General features: G+C 40.4%; 1 protein-coding gene across 2 annotated transcripts; it reads left to right on the top strand.

Moving 5' to 3' along the window:
• The first annotated feature begins 160 nt into the window (after positions 1 to 160).
• On the top strand, positions 161 to 14,041 carry LOC112902901 (CCR4-NOT transcription complex subunit 11-like). Of its 2 annotated transcripts, XM_025972093.1 has the most exons (12): positions 161 to 489; positions 2,267 to 2,371; positions 3,356 to 3,439; positions 4,430 to 4,483; positions 4,587 to 4,726; positions 4,836 to 4,962; positions 5,047 to 5,184; positions 11,193 to 11,264; positions 11,341 to 11,414; positions 11,506 to 11,647; positions 12,230 to 12,308; positions 13,446 to 14,041. In XM_025972093.1, exons 1-12 carry the CDS (start codon positions 226 to 228, stop codon positions 13,541 to 13,543), a joined length of 1,377 nt encoding a protein of 458 aa, XP_025827878.1. In that variant the 5' UTR covers positions 161 to 225; the 3' UTR covers positions 13,544 to 14,041. The 2 variants fall into 2 exon arrangements, with proteins under 2 accessions (XP_025827878.1, XP_025827879.1); XM_025972094.1 differs by lacking the exon at positions 2,267 to 2,371.
• Positions 14,042 to 14,330: the final 289 nt, after the last annotated feature.

Raw genomic sequence — 14,330 nt, 5'->3', positions numbered from 1 at the left:
ATCCAGCTCTAACGTAGAAAAACTCTAGCTCTAGGATAGAAATCGCTAGGATTGAGAACAAAAGGGACGTGTTGCCGTGTGAACGCTCACTGGTCATTATACACTGCCCCAAACGGCGAGGGCAAAACCGTCCAAACCATTAAAACCTCACGCGCCCATCGAAGCCAATAAACCCATTCGGCGTCTCGTTCTAACCCCTCTCCTCCCCCGCTTCCCCACCCGACCATGTCTCCCAACGAGGACGACGCGGGCGGCGCCTCGCCGCCGCCGCCGTCGGCGGCGGCGGATGCAGCCCCCGTCCCGGCTGCGGTCCCGAAGCCCTCTACCTACGTGCCCATGGGCGCGCTGCGGGGCGGCGAGTGCGCCGACCTCCTGGCGCTGGTCGCCGCCGTCACGCGCCCGCTCGAGGACGCCGTCGCGGACTTCCGCGCCCGCGTCGCCCCCGAACGCCGACTCCGGTTCGGCTCCGCTGTAAGCTTCGTCCTCGAGGTGCGTGCGTTCTCGAGATCCCCGAGACCCTCCCCGCCGCCGATGCCTTGTTTCAGGCGCTGTTGCTTGGAGCCGCGAAAATTGGATTGTTGGGTGCTCGGGTTTTTAATTTTAGGGGTGCTTGGGCCGAGCAAGTGGGCGTAACGTTGGGTGGAGGTCTGTGCACCGGGTTGATTTGGGGACAGTTAGTTTCTGAGGCAATGGCTGGGCCTGGCTAATCCTATTGTTTGTTTGATTGGTGAATTTTGTGTTTCTTTGGATGGTCTCAAGTGGGGATTCAGTGAATGTTTACTCTTCTCTTGGCGGGCAGTCCGTGATGTCTGTAATTCTGGCTGCTTTGCTTCTACGAAATCCCCAAGGTAAGAATTAGTGAAAGTTTTTGCTTAGGTCTTGTTTGGATACATACTAATCCCCTCCAATCCATATGTATTGGGAGGGATTGAGGTGGAAATTTAGTTCATTTTCCCCTCCAATCCATACGTATTGGGAGGGAATGAGTTTATCCAAACAAAGCCTTAGGTGGATTGGGGAATTTTGGCTCGTGGTGAACACTACGGTTGGAAATTTAAACTTAGTTTCCTTCCTTTTTTCCGAATTTAGTTGGCTTCTTGGGTTGGGTAGGCTTCAGTGGGTTTCTGAATTGTGGTTGGCTGCGAACTCTAGGTACGACAATTTAATTGTACGCCCCTTTCAAATTTTGCACTTAGTTTGCTGCTTCGGTTACAGCTGAGGTTATGTAGGAGTTTGGTTTGGAGCAGAGCAATGGATTGTCTGTAGGTCAATTACTTCTCAGAAATGAAAAAGTATCAGGTGCCGATGAGGTTGTTTGGTGTCTGTAGCTTGAATCTTTTACTGTTTTAGCTTGTCTAGTGCTCTTACTATGATCCTTGTCCTCAAGTTACCAGTGCAATGCTCTGGTGTCAACGGAGTTAGGGCCAGTGCCTCAGCAATACTGTGCCCAAGCCAAACCTCCAATGACCCCAGTGCACGAGATCCTTCAGGGTCTTGTCCTGAGAAGTTGGGATTTGGGAACAAGAAAATAATCCTTTTTTTAGCTAGGCATGAAATTATAGACACACATAATGGTATGTTCTTACCTGTTTGTTGGGATAATCAATGGGCAGAGCTGAGATTTCCTCTGCTGTTTGGATAATTTTTACTGGAAGTATACCTTCGGGTTTTTTATTATATTCTCATATTCCACTAAAGGTCATTAGAGGTATGAATATTGTTGCATGTGTCTTTTAGCTTCAATAGAATAAAGGCTAGTGAAATGCAGGCGATTTACATAGAGCAAATGTGTTCTGTAAGTTTTGTTTTTGAAACCTTTGTTACATTTATACAATTCTATGAAAAAATGGCAAAACATTGAATTTTGTCTCATCTATTTCATAATCGAGTCTTTAATTTTTCTGTTTTTGGAGAACTATAAATAGAAAGGCACACACATAAGAGGCTTCCAGAGTAGATAGGTTTGATGACATTTGTCATTTCACCATGCTTAAGGCTTGTCGTTATAGATTTGTTTGTACTGTATATATGATTCCACAGTCCAGGCTTAACTAACGTGTTTAGTGTTAAGGATAGGCTCAGCAAGCATTTTTGCTCGATATTTGTTCTCCTGAAGGAACATTTTGTTCATCTATCACTGAACTTACCATAAAATATGCAGGCAGGCAGTTCATTATTCCATTTGATGCTCTATTCTTTCTTGGGTTTATTCTCTTAGCAAGAAAAAACCAGGCTTCAATTATGTTAGTTTTTTTCCTCTTATCAGGACAAGATGATGCTTCAACCAGCTGAGCGTTTAATTGCATTTGCAATTCTACATCAAGGTTATTCCTCACAGTTGGCAAATCCATTTGTTCCTCTTTTACTAAATGTAAGCTGTAAACTTGTCTATTCCTTTGTGATTCATTTTCAAGTTGTAAAATTCTTTGCCATCTGCATTAACTAAAGCTAACTAAATGGGAAAAATCATTGCCAAACATTCAACAGCGAAAAATTATCTGTAAACTACTCCATAAATCACCCACTTTTCAGTTGCCCATGATATTCCATTTTGTGTCTAATAACTCCAGGCCTAACTTTAATCTTGCTTAACCAAGAGATTACTGAATCCTTGCTGATATTCTGATGAAAAATAGCTGACATTGTAATCTTACATTCAGTTATTGTTTTTTCAGTACATTATATTTGGCCAGTTGCAATTGGCAGTTGAGCTAAAGTTTTAACAGACCCAGGTCTAAGCTGTAGTCTCATTTATTCTTATCTATCGAAATAACATACGCGCAAGTGAATGCCATCCAGTTTTTTCATAGCAAAATAATTCTTCCTAACAGCTTAAAAGGAATAGAGGGCTGGGCAACAAGGGAATCCAGGGTCTTACCGTAAATTAGTAATAAAAAAGATCACTCTTCTTTTATGTTCTGTTGATTGGTATCACTATCCAAAGGGTCGATGTCTTGCAATTTACTTAGTATTTGCCTTCCTTCTCATAGGGCCTTCTATAAACTTGTTACCTTACTTTCATGATGTGTATGGTACTGTGGTACACACTTTATCTTTAGCTAGGTGAACCTGTTAGAGTGTCTTAAGTTTAGAGGTGTGATGTAATGGTACACGGATTGGCATAATATCTTACCGCAGTTCTGAAAATTGGCTATGTCATCCTTTTGTTTATCATCATGCTTTTATGATTATGATCTTTTGCCCATAAGAAGTCAAGTTACCGTTGCTGTGTTTCTCATGTACAACAGCAATAGCATGATCCAACGTTTTGCATATCTATCTGCTTTCTTAAGTGTTACATAAAGCATATAATATTTGGAGTCGTTCAAGACCTTTTTTTCTTTGTTTCTTGCAGGCTGCATGTGATGAAACCTCTGAGAAAGCAGAACGGGTGTTTCTCCAACTTTTGTTAAGTTCGACTAATGGGGACAGTAATGAGGTATTTTCTTGTTATAAGTCTTGTGTAATTGTCAAATTACTTGTGCTTATTTTGGAAACTTTACATGAAATTAGGCTGCATAAGTGCTGAGATATAGCGCAGGATAGTGATGGAACACGGCGATATGCCTTCCTTCCCTAAAATATAGTTGTGCTCTGATATGCATATGTAAATAATTCATCTTGTTTTCATATATATTTTGAAAGTTTCATGATGTAGGACCTTTAAGATGAAATCCAGTTAGGAGGTTATGCCCTCCTTCCATTTTTGTAAGGCATTAAATTGAACATTGGTGAAGATTATTCCTTGCAATAATTGTCACTAAATATAAAACCATGGTGTTACAAATTTAGATTGATTATGAAAATCTAGTGTTATATTTCTGTATCACAAAACTTATGCATAATTTGTCCAATTGTTTGTCAAAACAAGCAAATATTGAAATGCACGCGTGCCTTATAACTTTGAATGGAGTACTGAGATGCTCAGGACATATCAAGGAATAGATATGTTTGATTACATAATTGATGGTAATGGTATCATGCTGTATTGGATGGCTCACAGTTGCAGCTGCCAATTCCTGATTGGTTTTAGAACTGAGAGCTGTTTTGCTATATTGCTCTGCTAGCCTCTTCTTGAGTTATCCACATTTTATTGCCTGTAGCAAAAAACCAGATAATATTACAGTCCAGTTGGCAAGACTTCCTATGTTTGGGATTGAGGTATTCTGGCATTAGAAGCTTAGGGGTTAGGATGTTTGGTTTCTATGTTATGGGGTTTGTAAGTGGACTTAGATACTAAACGATTAAGCATTAGTTTCTTGTCACCTTGCTGAGATACATCAGAAAATGGTAGATCTGCTTCGCTAAGTTTATGAGGTAGTTCTCAATTCGTACTTTACTGAAAGATGTACTTCCACAAGTTTGTAAGGTAATTCTCATTTTATACATTCTACACATGGCACTGTATAATAACTCTGCCTATGTACAGGTTCTGAAGCAGTCTGCTGTAGATTACTTGAATGGATCTGATTATGCATCTCAGGTAAATGGTTGTACCTTCATATAATTATGAAACCTAGTGGATACACGCAAATTATGTCCAGTGCATGTTGGACTAATTGTTCAGAGGGGCATCTATTTTATAGGTTTTATTGCCAAGAGAGCAGCTTGAGAAGCATTGCTCCCGTGATGCTGCATCATCCCTGCAGAGTAGTTTCAGAGATGCCACTGTCAGAAGTGCTATTCCTGACCCAGATGTTTTTCAAAGCTGTGGGAGTTCAGCAGAGTATGTATACTCAACTACCTTCTTGCAATGACTTTTGAGGGCCATAGCTTGGAGTTCATTTTACTTCTATTGGTTTGGTTATGAACCAAAACTTTTTCATTATTTATAGGATGTCACCAATCAAACCAAATAGAGATAACATGATTGCTAGTTTACTTCAACAAACATCACTCAAAGGATTGACTCCTCAATGGATACGACCCCCTCCACCAAGACTTGAAATTCTTGAAGGGGAGGTAAGGTTGCACACATAAGAGTTGTTTATTCATATGCCATTTTTATTTCTGAACATATATATGCATTTATCTATGAATGTACAGTTACAGTGGCTGAACCAAGACAACAACCATGAACTGCTATGGGATGGTAGCATGTGTGCAGACACTAGCCGAGGGGCTGTGATCAGAGAGTTGGTTGAAAAAGCTTGCAAAGGTCCACTTGCACCTTCCCAACAAGAGGTTCTTTCTGCAATCTTATTCTCAAAAGCGTGCATTTGTTAGAGATCTGAATATTTTACCATTGAATTTTTGTTCTGTGCCTTGTTTCATCCCTTTGTTTATATTTTTTTAGAAAAATAGAACTAAGCCCGTAAAACTATTTCTTTAGTAGATCCCTTTTTATTTGGGAAAGGTCTTATATGTGCCCTGCAACTATCCTTGCAATGTAAGTCTACCCTGAATACTTGTCAATGCTGATGTTACTTATCCCTTGGCTCACTTGTTTTGGCTTTTGAGGTACCAAGTGCTTTGATATGTTTAGGATAAAGATACAATGAGCATAGGGTCACACATGTCAACAAATTTGTTATATTCCTTTTTTTTCCTCACTGTTTTTCTCTTCTTTCTTGCTGCGGTCCATTCTCCATCTCTCCTAGAGGCTCTCATAGTAAGCTGTCGTTGTTGCTATAATCCCAAGCCCTTCACTAACTATCGAGGTGTTGCTGACTGTTGGTTGTTTAATTGGTGGTCATGGTTGGTGAAAGCACTAACTATTGAGGTGTTGCTGAATGTTGGTTGTGTAAGTGTTGGTTATGGACGGTGAATGCCACCAAGGGAGCTGCTAGTGTAATATGGTAGTGTGTGATTGCTAAGAAGACAAGTAACGGTGTGCAAATGCATTGTACACCTAGGCAACTTGGCAACCAAACACTTAGGGCAACCAATGGTTGGCCAATGCAACTAGTCTCAACCCGAGGTGACTTGTGATGATATGAGGGGCAACTGGAGCAGTCTGGGCACAAGGACAGTAGGGAATGTCAAATGGTTGATTGCACGCAAGAGGTTAGGTCTCTAGATCTAATTGCATATTTTTCTCTACAAGAGTATAGAAGGTGATGTGGTGATTCCCCATCCCAGCTCAATTATGCCAAATTATGGAAGTATATAATTTGTTGATTTGATCCTATTAACTACTTTGTTTAAAAAGGAGGAACTGAATTGCTTGTATAAAGGAAGCAGAAAAGATCATGTTTTTCAAAATATATTTTGTACTGTTTAGTTCATATGAATTTCATGTATTTCTTTTTACTGTATATTTTTTTATTTTCATTAACTGATAGTTCAGGAATCTTAGTTCTGCTTGAAACCAGTCTTAAAAATGAGCCTGTATAGTTCTCTTAGAAATACAAGCCTAAACACATTAATAAAAAAATGAGGGACTCCCATAAAGCAACTAGGACTCTTGATGGATGTTCTTGTAGGAAAATAGACTAAACAATAGCATTTTCGTTTTTGCTTTTGATATCAAGTGCAAAACACCCTGCTTTTTTACTTTGAATCCCATATAATGCATTGATGCATTGTTTTTACACTGAAATGTGTTAGTGAAGTTTTGTGCTAGCAGATAGTGATAGATGCGGTATTTGGGTGCAAGATGCTCAACTCTGGTTAAAAAGATCAAAGTTATTGCATTATTCAAAATCAACCTCCAAGAAAAGTGTTTGAGCTTGTTGCACTGTATTATGCTTGGCTTTTAAAAGTTGCGTTGCAAATGCTGCACTCACATTTTGAAGGATGGTACTACATATTGTTTGAATGCTCATCTTATGCAGTATATTATTGGAAATACTATAGTGCTCAAGTTTGTTTAATGCTAATATTAAGTATATATGCCATAACAGAAATGTATAAATATACCTCCTAAGGGTGCATTCCTCGGCAAGGTCTACAGCAGGCGCAATCGGAAACATGGTAGCGGGCCAACCCATTCATCGGGTTCCAAACAACAATAAACTTACAAAAGATAAACATTGTGGACATAATTATAGTGATTTATTACTGTTACCAAATTTAATACTCTATTTTGTTTACTTAGCATAGTTGTTGGGTATTCATAGACAGGACAATCTGAGGTTGGTCCGCATAAGAGAAAAGTTAGCCTCTTGTATAGGAAGAAGTCTGATTTGGCCATACAATAGCTGTTGAAGTACAATTTTGGCCATCTAACCCTAAAAAGGACATGATACAGCCTCAAACTATCATTATTGTATAGTTTTCACTCGTAAGCTGGTTTGTTGAGTGTCTTTACCATTTTGGGAGCCATGTTTTCATGTCAGCTCACATTTAGTGGTAGATAATATATTTAAAGACCAAGGGGCTACAAGTCAATCTCACTAGGTCATCTTCCTCTTATGCCTCAATCATCGATCCCTTATGCTCTCATGGCTGTTAAAGATAACCCGTCGCCTATAGTTACTCCATCCATGTGGTGTGTGGCTTTATGTTGTGGAGACCTATGAGCTCTCAACGTAGTCTTTCTTTGTGAGCGGTGTCAACACATGTTGTTTTCTTCCTATTCAGCTAGCTCTTGCAATGCCACATCGTCCCCTCAAGCACACATCCATATCTCCATGTAAACCCAAGATGGTCAACTCATTCCCGTTGAAGCATCATTTTCCTGTTGTGTACACAAGGTCAAAGGCATAGTCACAAAAGTTGCTGGGTCGATGGGTTGAGGAACAAGGTTGAGGAACGTGGACGCTCCTTGCAAGAGGTTTTTATAAGGCGGGAACGAAAATGACCCCGAGTTCTCGGGATGGGATCGACGTTCCCGGATCGAGGACGGTGCCTTCGACCCTATTTTCTGTGACTATGGTCAAAGCCAAGGCATCGCTTAGACTTTATTTGCATCGTTGATGTGCTTAAATTTCCCCAAAAAATGGGGCCAACAAATTCCTCTCATTTTCTTGATCTTCTTACATCCTCTTCCATATTCCCTCATGAACCCATGTCCACTGGAGCAGCCTCTAGAGCCATCATGGATGCCATCTATAGTATGGAAACCAGTCAATTTGTCACATATAACCATGATGTTTGCTACATCATCTTCCCTTTATCTATGCGGTCCTCCTCGGGCCAATGTAGGAGGTGGTGCTACAAGCCGTCATCGCATTTGTTTGCCTTTGTTGGCGGCGCCACTGCGATGCCCACGTCCATCCATGATTTTGCTTTGGCATGCCGGCCTCCTCCGTAGGTACATCGCTCGTCCTCAACAATGAGAAGGTGCTAGGATAGTGGCCCTTCATCTTCAACTTTACTTGTGATTTCGCTGGCCGTGTCTATGTTACTAGCTTGCTGGGGACAAGATGAGAGATGATGGATAGGCTTGTGAAAAATGAGAATGGACCTACATTCCTTAGAAAGATTCGAGTCGTACCTGATACATCACAATAGAGTTGTGTTCCAAGTCGAAGAATAGGGTGGAATCGTGATATTCTTCAATCGTAGTTTTTCGCTGGACTTGCATGAGTCCGCACTAAACTCTTTTTGAGGTGAATCCAAGTGGTTGATTTAGAGAACATGAGAAGGGCGGTGTGATTATGCACATATTGCTTCAATCGTAGTGTTCTTGGGACTTGCATGAGCTTGTGCCAAATTCTTTTTTGAGGTGAATCCACGAGAGCTGTGCCACCGCTCCCCGTATCGTCGCCATGGCAATTATTCGTCAATCCCACTTCAATTACCTAAAAAATGAGGGATATTTTCTTGCTAGGATCTAGACATGCAGATAATATAGAATCCAAAAAATGCATTGATCATTACATGGAATTCTGGCAACATGAGGGTGGCAAGATTTGAAATTTTGGCGAGCTCACCCATGAATTGATGCTTCAATGGGATCAAATGGAATCAATTGATGGTGAAGAGGTGTGAGAGGAAAGAATTTAGATGGGACTCGATATCAGTGCCGGATTTGGCTGCCGAACGCCGCCTCTACCTACGTGTGCTTTCTGTACGCCCTTGAGCACCATAGCTCCGACCATTTTGCGAGTACCGGCGACGAGCTCCATGTGCTGCCGTGTCGTGCCCATGCTGCCACGGGCTCGCCCTCCTCTTCCTCCCCTGGTGCTCGTTGCCGCCCATGCTGGCCACACTCGCTAGATTCCCACTCGATCGCGCCACGTCCCAAGTGGGACGAGTCCGATCCCTCATTTTTGGCGGATAGGCACGTCCCGCATGGCATGCAGGATCAACCTATCCCACCTCGCCCCTAACCATACACTAGCAAAAGTGGGATTGACCCATCCCAGTTCACCCCATGAACCAAACACATGGTTTGAGAATATGATTAGGGAGATGGACAACATTAGAGTCTTCATGCATAGGAGAAAAGAGTTGACAAATGAGGTGGCGTGGGCCACTAAATTTGCTAATCATTAGTTCAACATTGTGGCCGACAACAGGCGATCAATAGTGAAGATACTTAGGGAAAGAAGCTAATTAACATTCATGAATTGGGTGTAACAAAGAGTTTAGGGTATATTACATCAAGGGTTGGTGGTGGGCTTGATGGTGGTGGACTATCAAGCCAACAACATAAGACATGGATAAATTGTTCACATTTATTAATCTTGGTGCCAAATTACTCTTGGGATATTACCATAAACTGCGAAGTGTATGTTTTGGTAGAATCATATTGAGTCTTATATTCTACATTGATCCTCCAACTTGTGATGCGACCATCGAGTCTTTGATTTGATTTAGAATCTACGATTCTGCAAAACCTTTTGTAGGTGTTAGACTTAGCAAACAAAGTTACAACAAAAGTTGGATTATGAGAACCATTTGCCGATGTCTATTTTCTCTCTTGCATAGTATGTGTGTCAGTGTGTGGAGGATCCTCAGGCCTCATTGTCCTCTGTGCATTCCGCTTGAGCCGTATGCATGTGATTCATTGGCTTTCTCATGAGCGTTGCTGGTACCAACACATCTCTTGTTTCACAGCTTTCCGTGATGCCATCGTTATTGCAATGAGGCCTCACTTTAGTCATGAGATTGCCATGATTGGCTGAGCAAAGACAAAGCAAATACATATTGAAAGCCGAAATGGATTGGAGGTAAAAGTAGAAGGTTTTATATGACTACTAAATGAAAAGCAAGCTTTTGTTACTTACCAACATAAGAAAAGACAAGTCTCCATGCATGAATATCAACTTTGCACTAGATACACAAAAGAAAAGAAATCAACTAAAATTCAATGTATGGCCTCAACCCCGCAATAGTCTCCAGATACTCAAAAGTACAAAAGAAATTAATACCCATCAAAGTCCAGGATTGGAGTTAACCTCGTAGGTTTGTTCTTGGATTTGTTGAATTCGGCTTTTGCAAGGCTTTTCCAACACTGATTGAGGTGCGTCACTTCATTCTTTGGTGAACTGTGGGAACGCGGAAATTAGGTCTAGTGGTAAGGGCTGCTGGTTATTAGAGGGAGTCAGTTCACAGTTTGGACACCTACATCTTGACTTCTAGCTTGAGGTCTAGATGTCTCCGTGGGAGGCAGAAATAGTACAGATGCATTCATGAGCCACGCTTACAGCAGTAGCAAGTTGAAAGAGTAACTTCTTGTCATCTATTTCAGTAACATATTCAGTTAGAGATCCATTACCCCTTTTAGAGATATGATGATACTCTAATTGCATAGTTATTTAAGCTACTGAGAATTGCAGATTCTTAAGAAGATACAGAAAAAGCTTTAAGTCTACTTGAACTTATCTCCGTCTTTCTTGGGTGCCAGATGAGTGTATCGCTGGGTGTTTAATCATTCCTAGGTGCTGCCTATGAGCATGTCTACAGCCTTTGTTCATCCATTTTGAGTGATTGGTTAACCATTAGCTTTCTTGTTACACTGTTTCTTGAATGATGAAATGAAACCAGCTTTGATGCTAAAAAAGGGAAACTGAAAATGAAACCTCTAGATAGGAAAGTCAGTGATAGGACTTGGAACACAAAATATGAGTGCTATCTTTGGAAACATGGAATACAAAGTAAATAAATCATAAATAAACCTGAACATTTTTGTACTATAGTGGTAGTAGCTGGCTATGTGCGGTTTGTTGTAGATCATTGAATTTTTTACCTGGGCGTGCATGTAACAGCAGATGCTCTATAGTGGCCTCAATCATACACTTGTATTATATTGTGCCATTTTGATCATTTTACATCTCTAATGAATTTATTACTTCTTGCAGACAATTGTTTTAGATTTGGGAATGGACTGGAAGCTAGTCTATCACTGTGGGATGACACCACAGAAGCTCCCTGTATGTACTCGCTTCTGACAACATGCTGAATCCTTTGCATGCTTTGTTGTTGATCTGACAAATTTCTTTTTTTCAGGACCTTGTTGAACATAATCCATGTATAGCTGTCGAAGTTCTTTCAAAGCTAATCAACTCTCCAGACATGGATGCGTATGCATAATTATTTTTTTTTATTCTTTGTCTTTGTAACTATTTTGCTTTTCTGTACATCATGTTTCATACTTGCCTTATTGTTTGACAGATACTTTGATGTTCTTGTCCATATGGAAATGAGTTTGCATTCAATGGAAGTAGTAAACAGGCTCACTACTGCAGTTGTTTTACCGCCAGGATTCATTCATGACTACATCTCAAACTGTATTCGATCATGTGAAGACATTAAGGTTTGGTTCTTAATCATGCATGTCATCTTTTCTGGTGGATCAGTATCTCTCGATAATTATGGTAACATGATTCCAGCATGAGTTCGGGACTGCTAAAAGAATTATCGGATTGATCCCTACTTGTCCTCAATCAAATTCTGATTGCTCCAAGGACATGAATTTCATTTGTTATGCAAATCAAAAGTATTGCATATTATGAAATATTCATTCTTCTCACGATACCAGGTGCAACCACCTCCAGGTGGAGTTATGCCATTAATTTCTGGTTTCAGGACCAAATCAACATGATATTTTTTGAATAAATAATTAAGTTCATGATACTGTCTACAAAGTGTTGTATGGTACTCTAATATTTTAATTTCAAGTTTGAATTTGTCTATTGAGACAGCCATCTATTTGCTCCTTCCAATGTACTATGCCAGTGTATTTCATTTTCCTATTTACCATTTTCTTCTTGCACATGCTAACTTGAGGGCCCACTTTTGTCTCTGTTGGCTATTTGAATGAAAACTGAAATTCCGCATGGCACTTTATTTAATTTCTAGAATGTTGATAATGCTTCTTAATTGGCATTGTTTGCAGGACAAGTATATGCAAAACAGGCTAGTGAGATTAGTATGTGTTTTTCTACAGAGCCTCATTCGAAACAAGATAATAAATGGTGAGTGCATCCATGTGCAATTCTTGTACTGCCCCTATTTGTGCTGTACAGGACCAAATGATTAAGATGTCTTTAGTTGTACTTTATTTAGAACTTGCATGTTCTCTGCAAGCCACTCAGTTCTATACTTTTACCTATATTAGTAGTATGGTAACGCTTCACGAATCATCATACTTTGTCCACTGGGAAAAATAATAACGAGCTTTCATGAAGATAGCACTCTGAGCTTTTCTTTGATGAAACTGATTTTCATCGGTTCCTTTCTCATTCTAAATTGGTAATCAACTCCATGGCTGTTGAAAACCTGTGTCCAGATTTAACATTTTTAATTTTTTTTATTTCTCTCTGTATATAACTTAGTACTCCCTCAATCCTGGGGTATAAGGAGAATAAGAGACGGCTCATGCGCCCTCATTTAATCCAGTCTAAACCAGCAATAGGCTGAAATCAAGGGATAGACCAGCCCTTAAAAGGCATGAAGGGTGTTTTTTAAGAATGAGTTAAGATGTGGTTTCCTAATATGCCCACAATTCTGTATATTTGTGTACAAATTTTAAGTGCCAACATTCCTTATATTCCAGGATGGAGGGAGTAGTTAGGAGGTGCTTCGTGGTTGTTGTCACTTACCAGAAATTCGAAGTTGTTTTGGTCCTTATGTAGGAAGGTTGCAAAAGGATATAAACGTGCATACTCATTATATGTGGAAATTTTAAATTATACTGAGTGTATGCACAGCGAATTATGTTACCTTCTGAAACTTTGGAACAATCATAGAAGTACAGTTATAAATCTGTTCCCCAAAACCGACTGATTTAAATTTGATTTTCCTTTTCACTTTTTGATAATTTGACTTGCTAAAATCTATTCCACAAAAACAGATAGATGAGTGTATCATTTGTGCCCTGAACTGGCTCCTCACAGAATATGACTGGTTTAACCGGTTTTCAGTGAAAACTGATTCCTTGAGCTGTTACGTAGAAGAATGCTGCACACATTGTTTTTTTCCCTTCATTTGAGAGACTATTGATTTGTTAGGCTTCTAATCATTTGTGCATTACTTATTCCGTTATTGATTGAGACTGAAATTCCATACTGTGCAGACAATGACATCTTTTCTGAATGCTTCATTTTGTACAGTGCAAGATCTCTTCGTCGAGGTGCAAGCATTTTGCATCGCCTTCTCACGAATAAGAGAGGCGGCGGGGCTGTTCAGGCTCCTCAAATCTCTAGAATGAAGAACGCTGTGTGATCTGCTGGGGGATTCGGTTCTCTAAACAAAATTTTCCATTGTGTACATCCGTGGCCGTGTTTTGGTTGCTAAACTGCTAATATTGCATAGGTCTGGACTTCGTAGAGCATAGCTTTCGCTTGATGTATCAGGTCGTCAAGCTGCCGTCCCTTCATCTCAGAAAGGCGGGGAAAAATCGCATAGGATTTGACATGTTGGGTTCGTAGGTAGAACTAGTTCTGTTGGCGGTGTTGCGACGTCATGTGATGTATTATGCATGCGGCGCGAAGTTGTGGGGGGCTTCCCTTTTTCGTGTATCAGGCAACAAGGGGAAGCCCCATAGCTGACTCGGAATGGGGAAGTGGTCAGATGAACTCAAGACAACCAGGTTAGGTTAGTCTGTTATACATGCTCCACCGTGCATCTTCTAGTCTCATTGAAATTGTTTGAACCTTGCTCTTGAATTCGTAATACCTCTTAAGTTTTCAACATCACTGTCCGAGTACATGATGGACTCAAGATCAGATTACATACAGGTGGGGCAGCTATTATCTGCATAACATGTTTGAGAGACAGGTTAACAGTGATTGGAGTACTGCCAGCTGAAGGAGTGATAGGGATTCAGATGCAGAGCAAAGCCGTATCTGGTCATCACCATGGTTCAATATTGGTAATTCATGAGATGCGTTTCTTGCTCTTCAAAATTTGAAATTATGGGTCCCAAAGTTTCGAAAACATCGGTGGTCGGTCTTCAGAACATGGACGGTGATCAACGGTATTGGAGTCGACTAGGG

The sequence above is a fragment of the Panicum hallii genome, chromosome 8, assembly GCF_002211085.1.
Source record: "Panicum hallii strain FIL2 chromosome 8, PHallii_v3.1, whole genome shotgun sequence".
NCBI lineage: Eukaryota > Viridiplantae > Streptophyta > Magnoliopsida > Poales > Poaceae > Panicum > Panicum hallii.
This window is presented reverse-complemented; position numbering and strand designations above follow the sequence as displayed.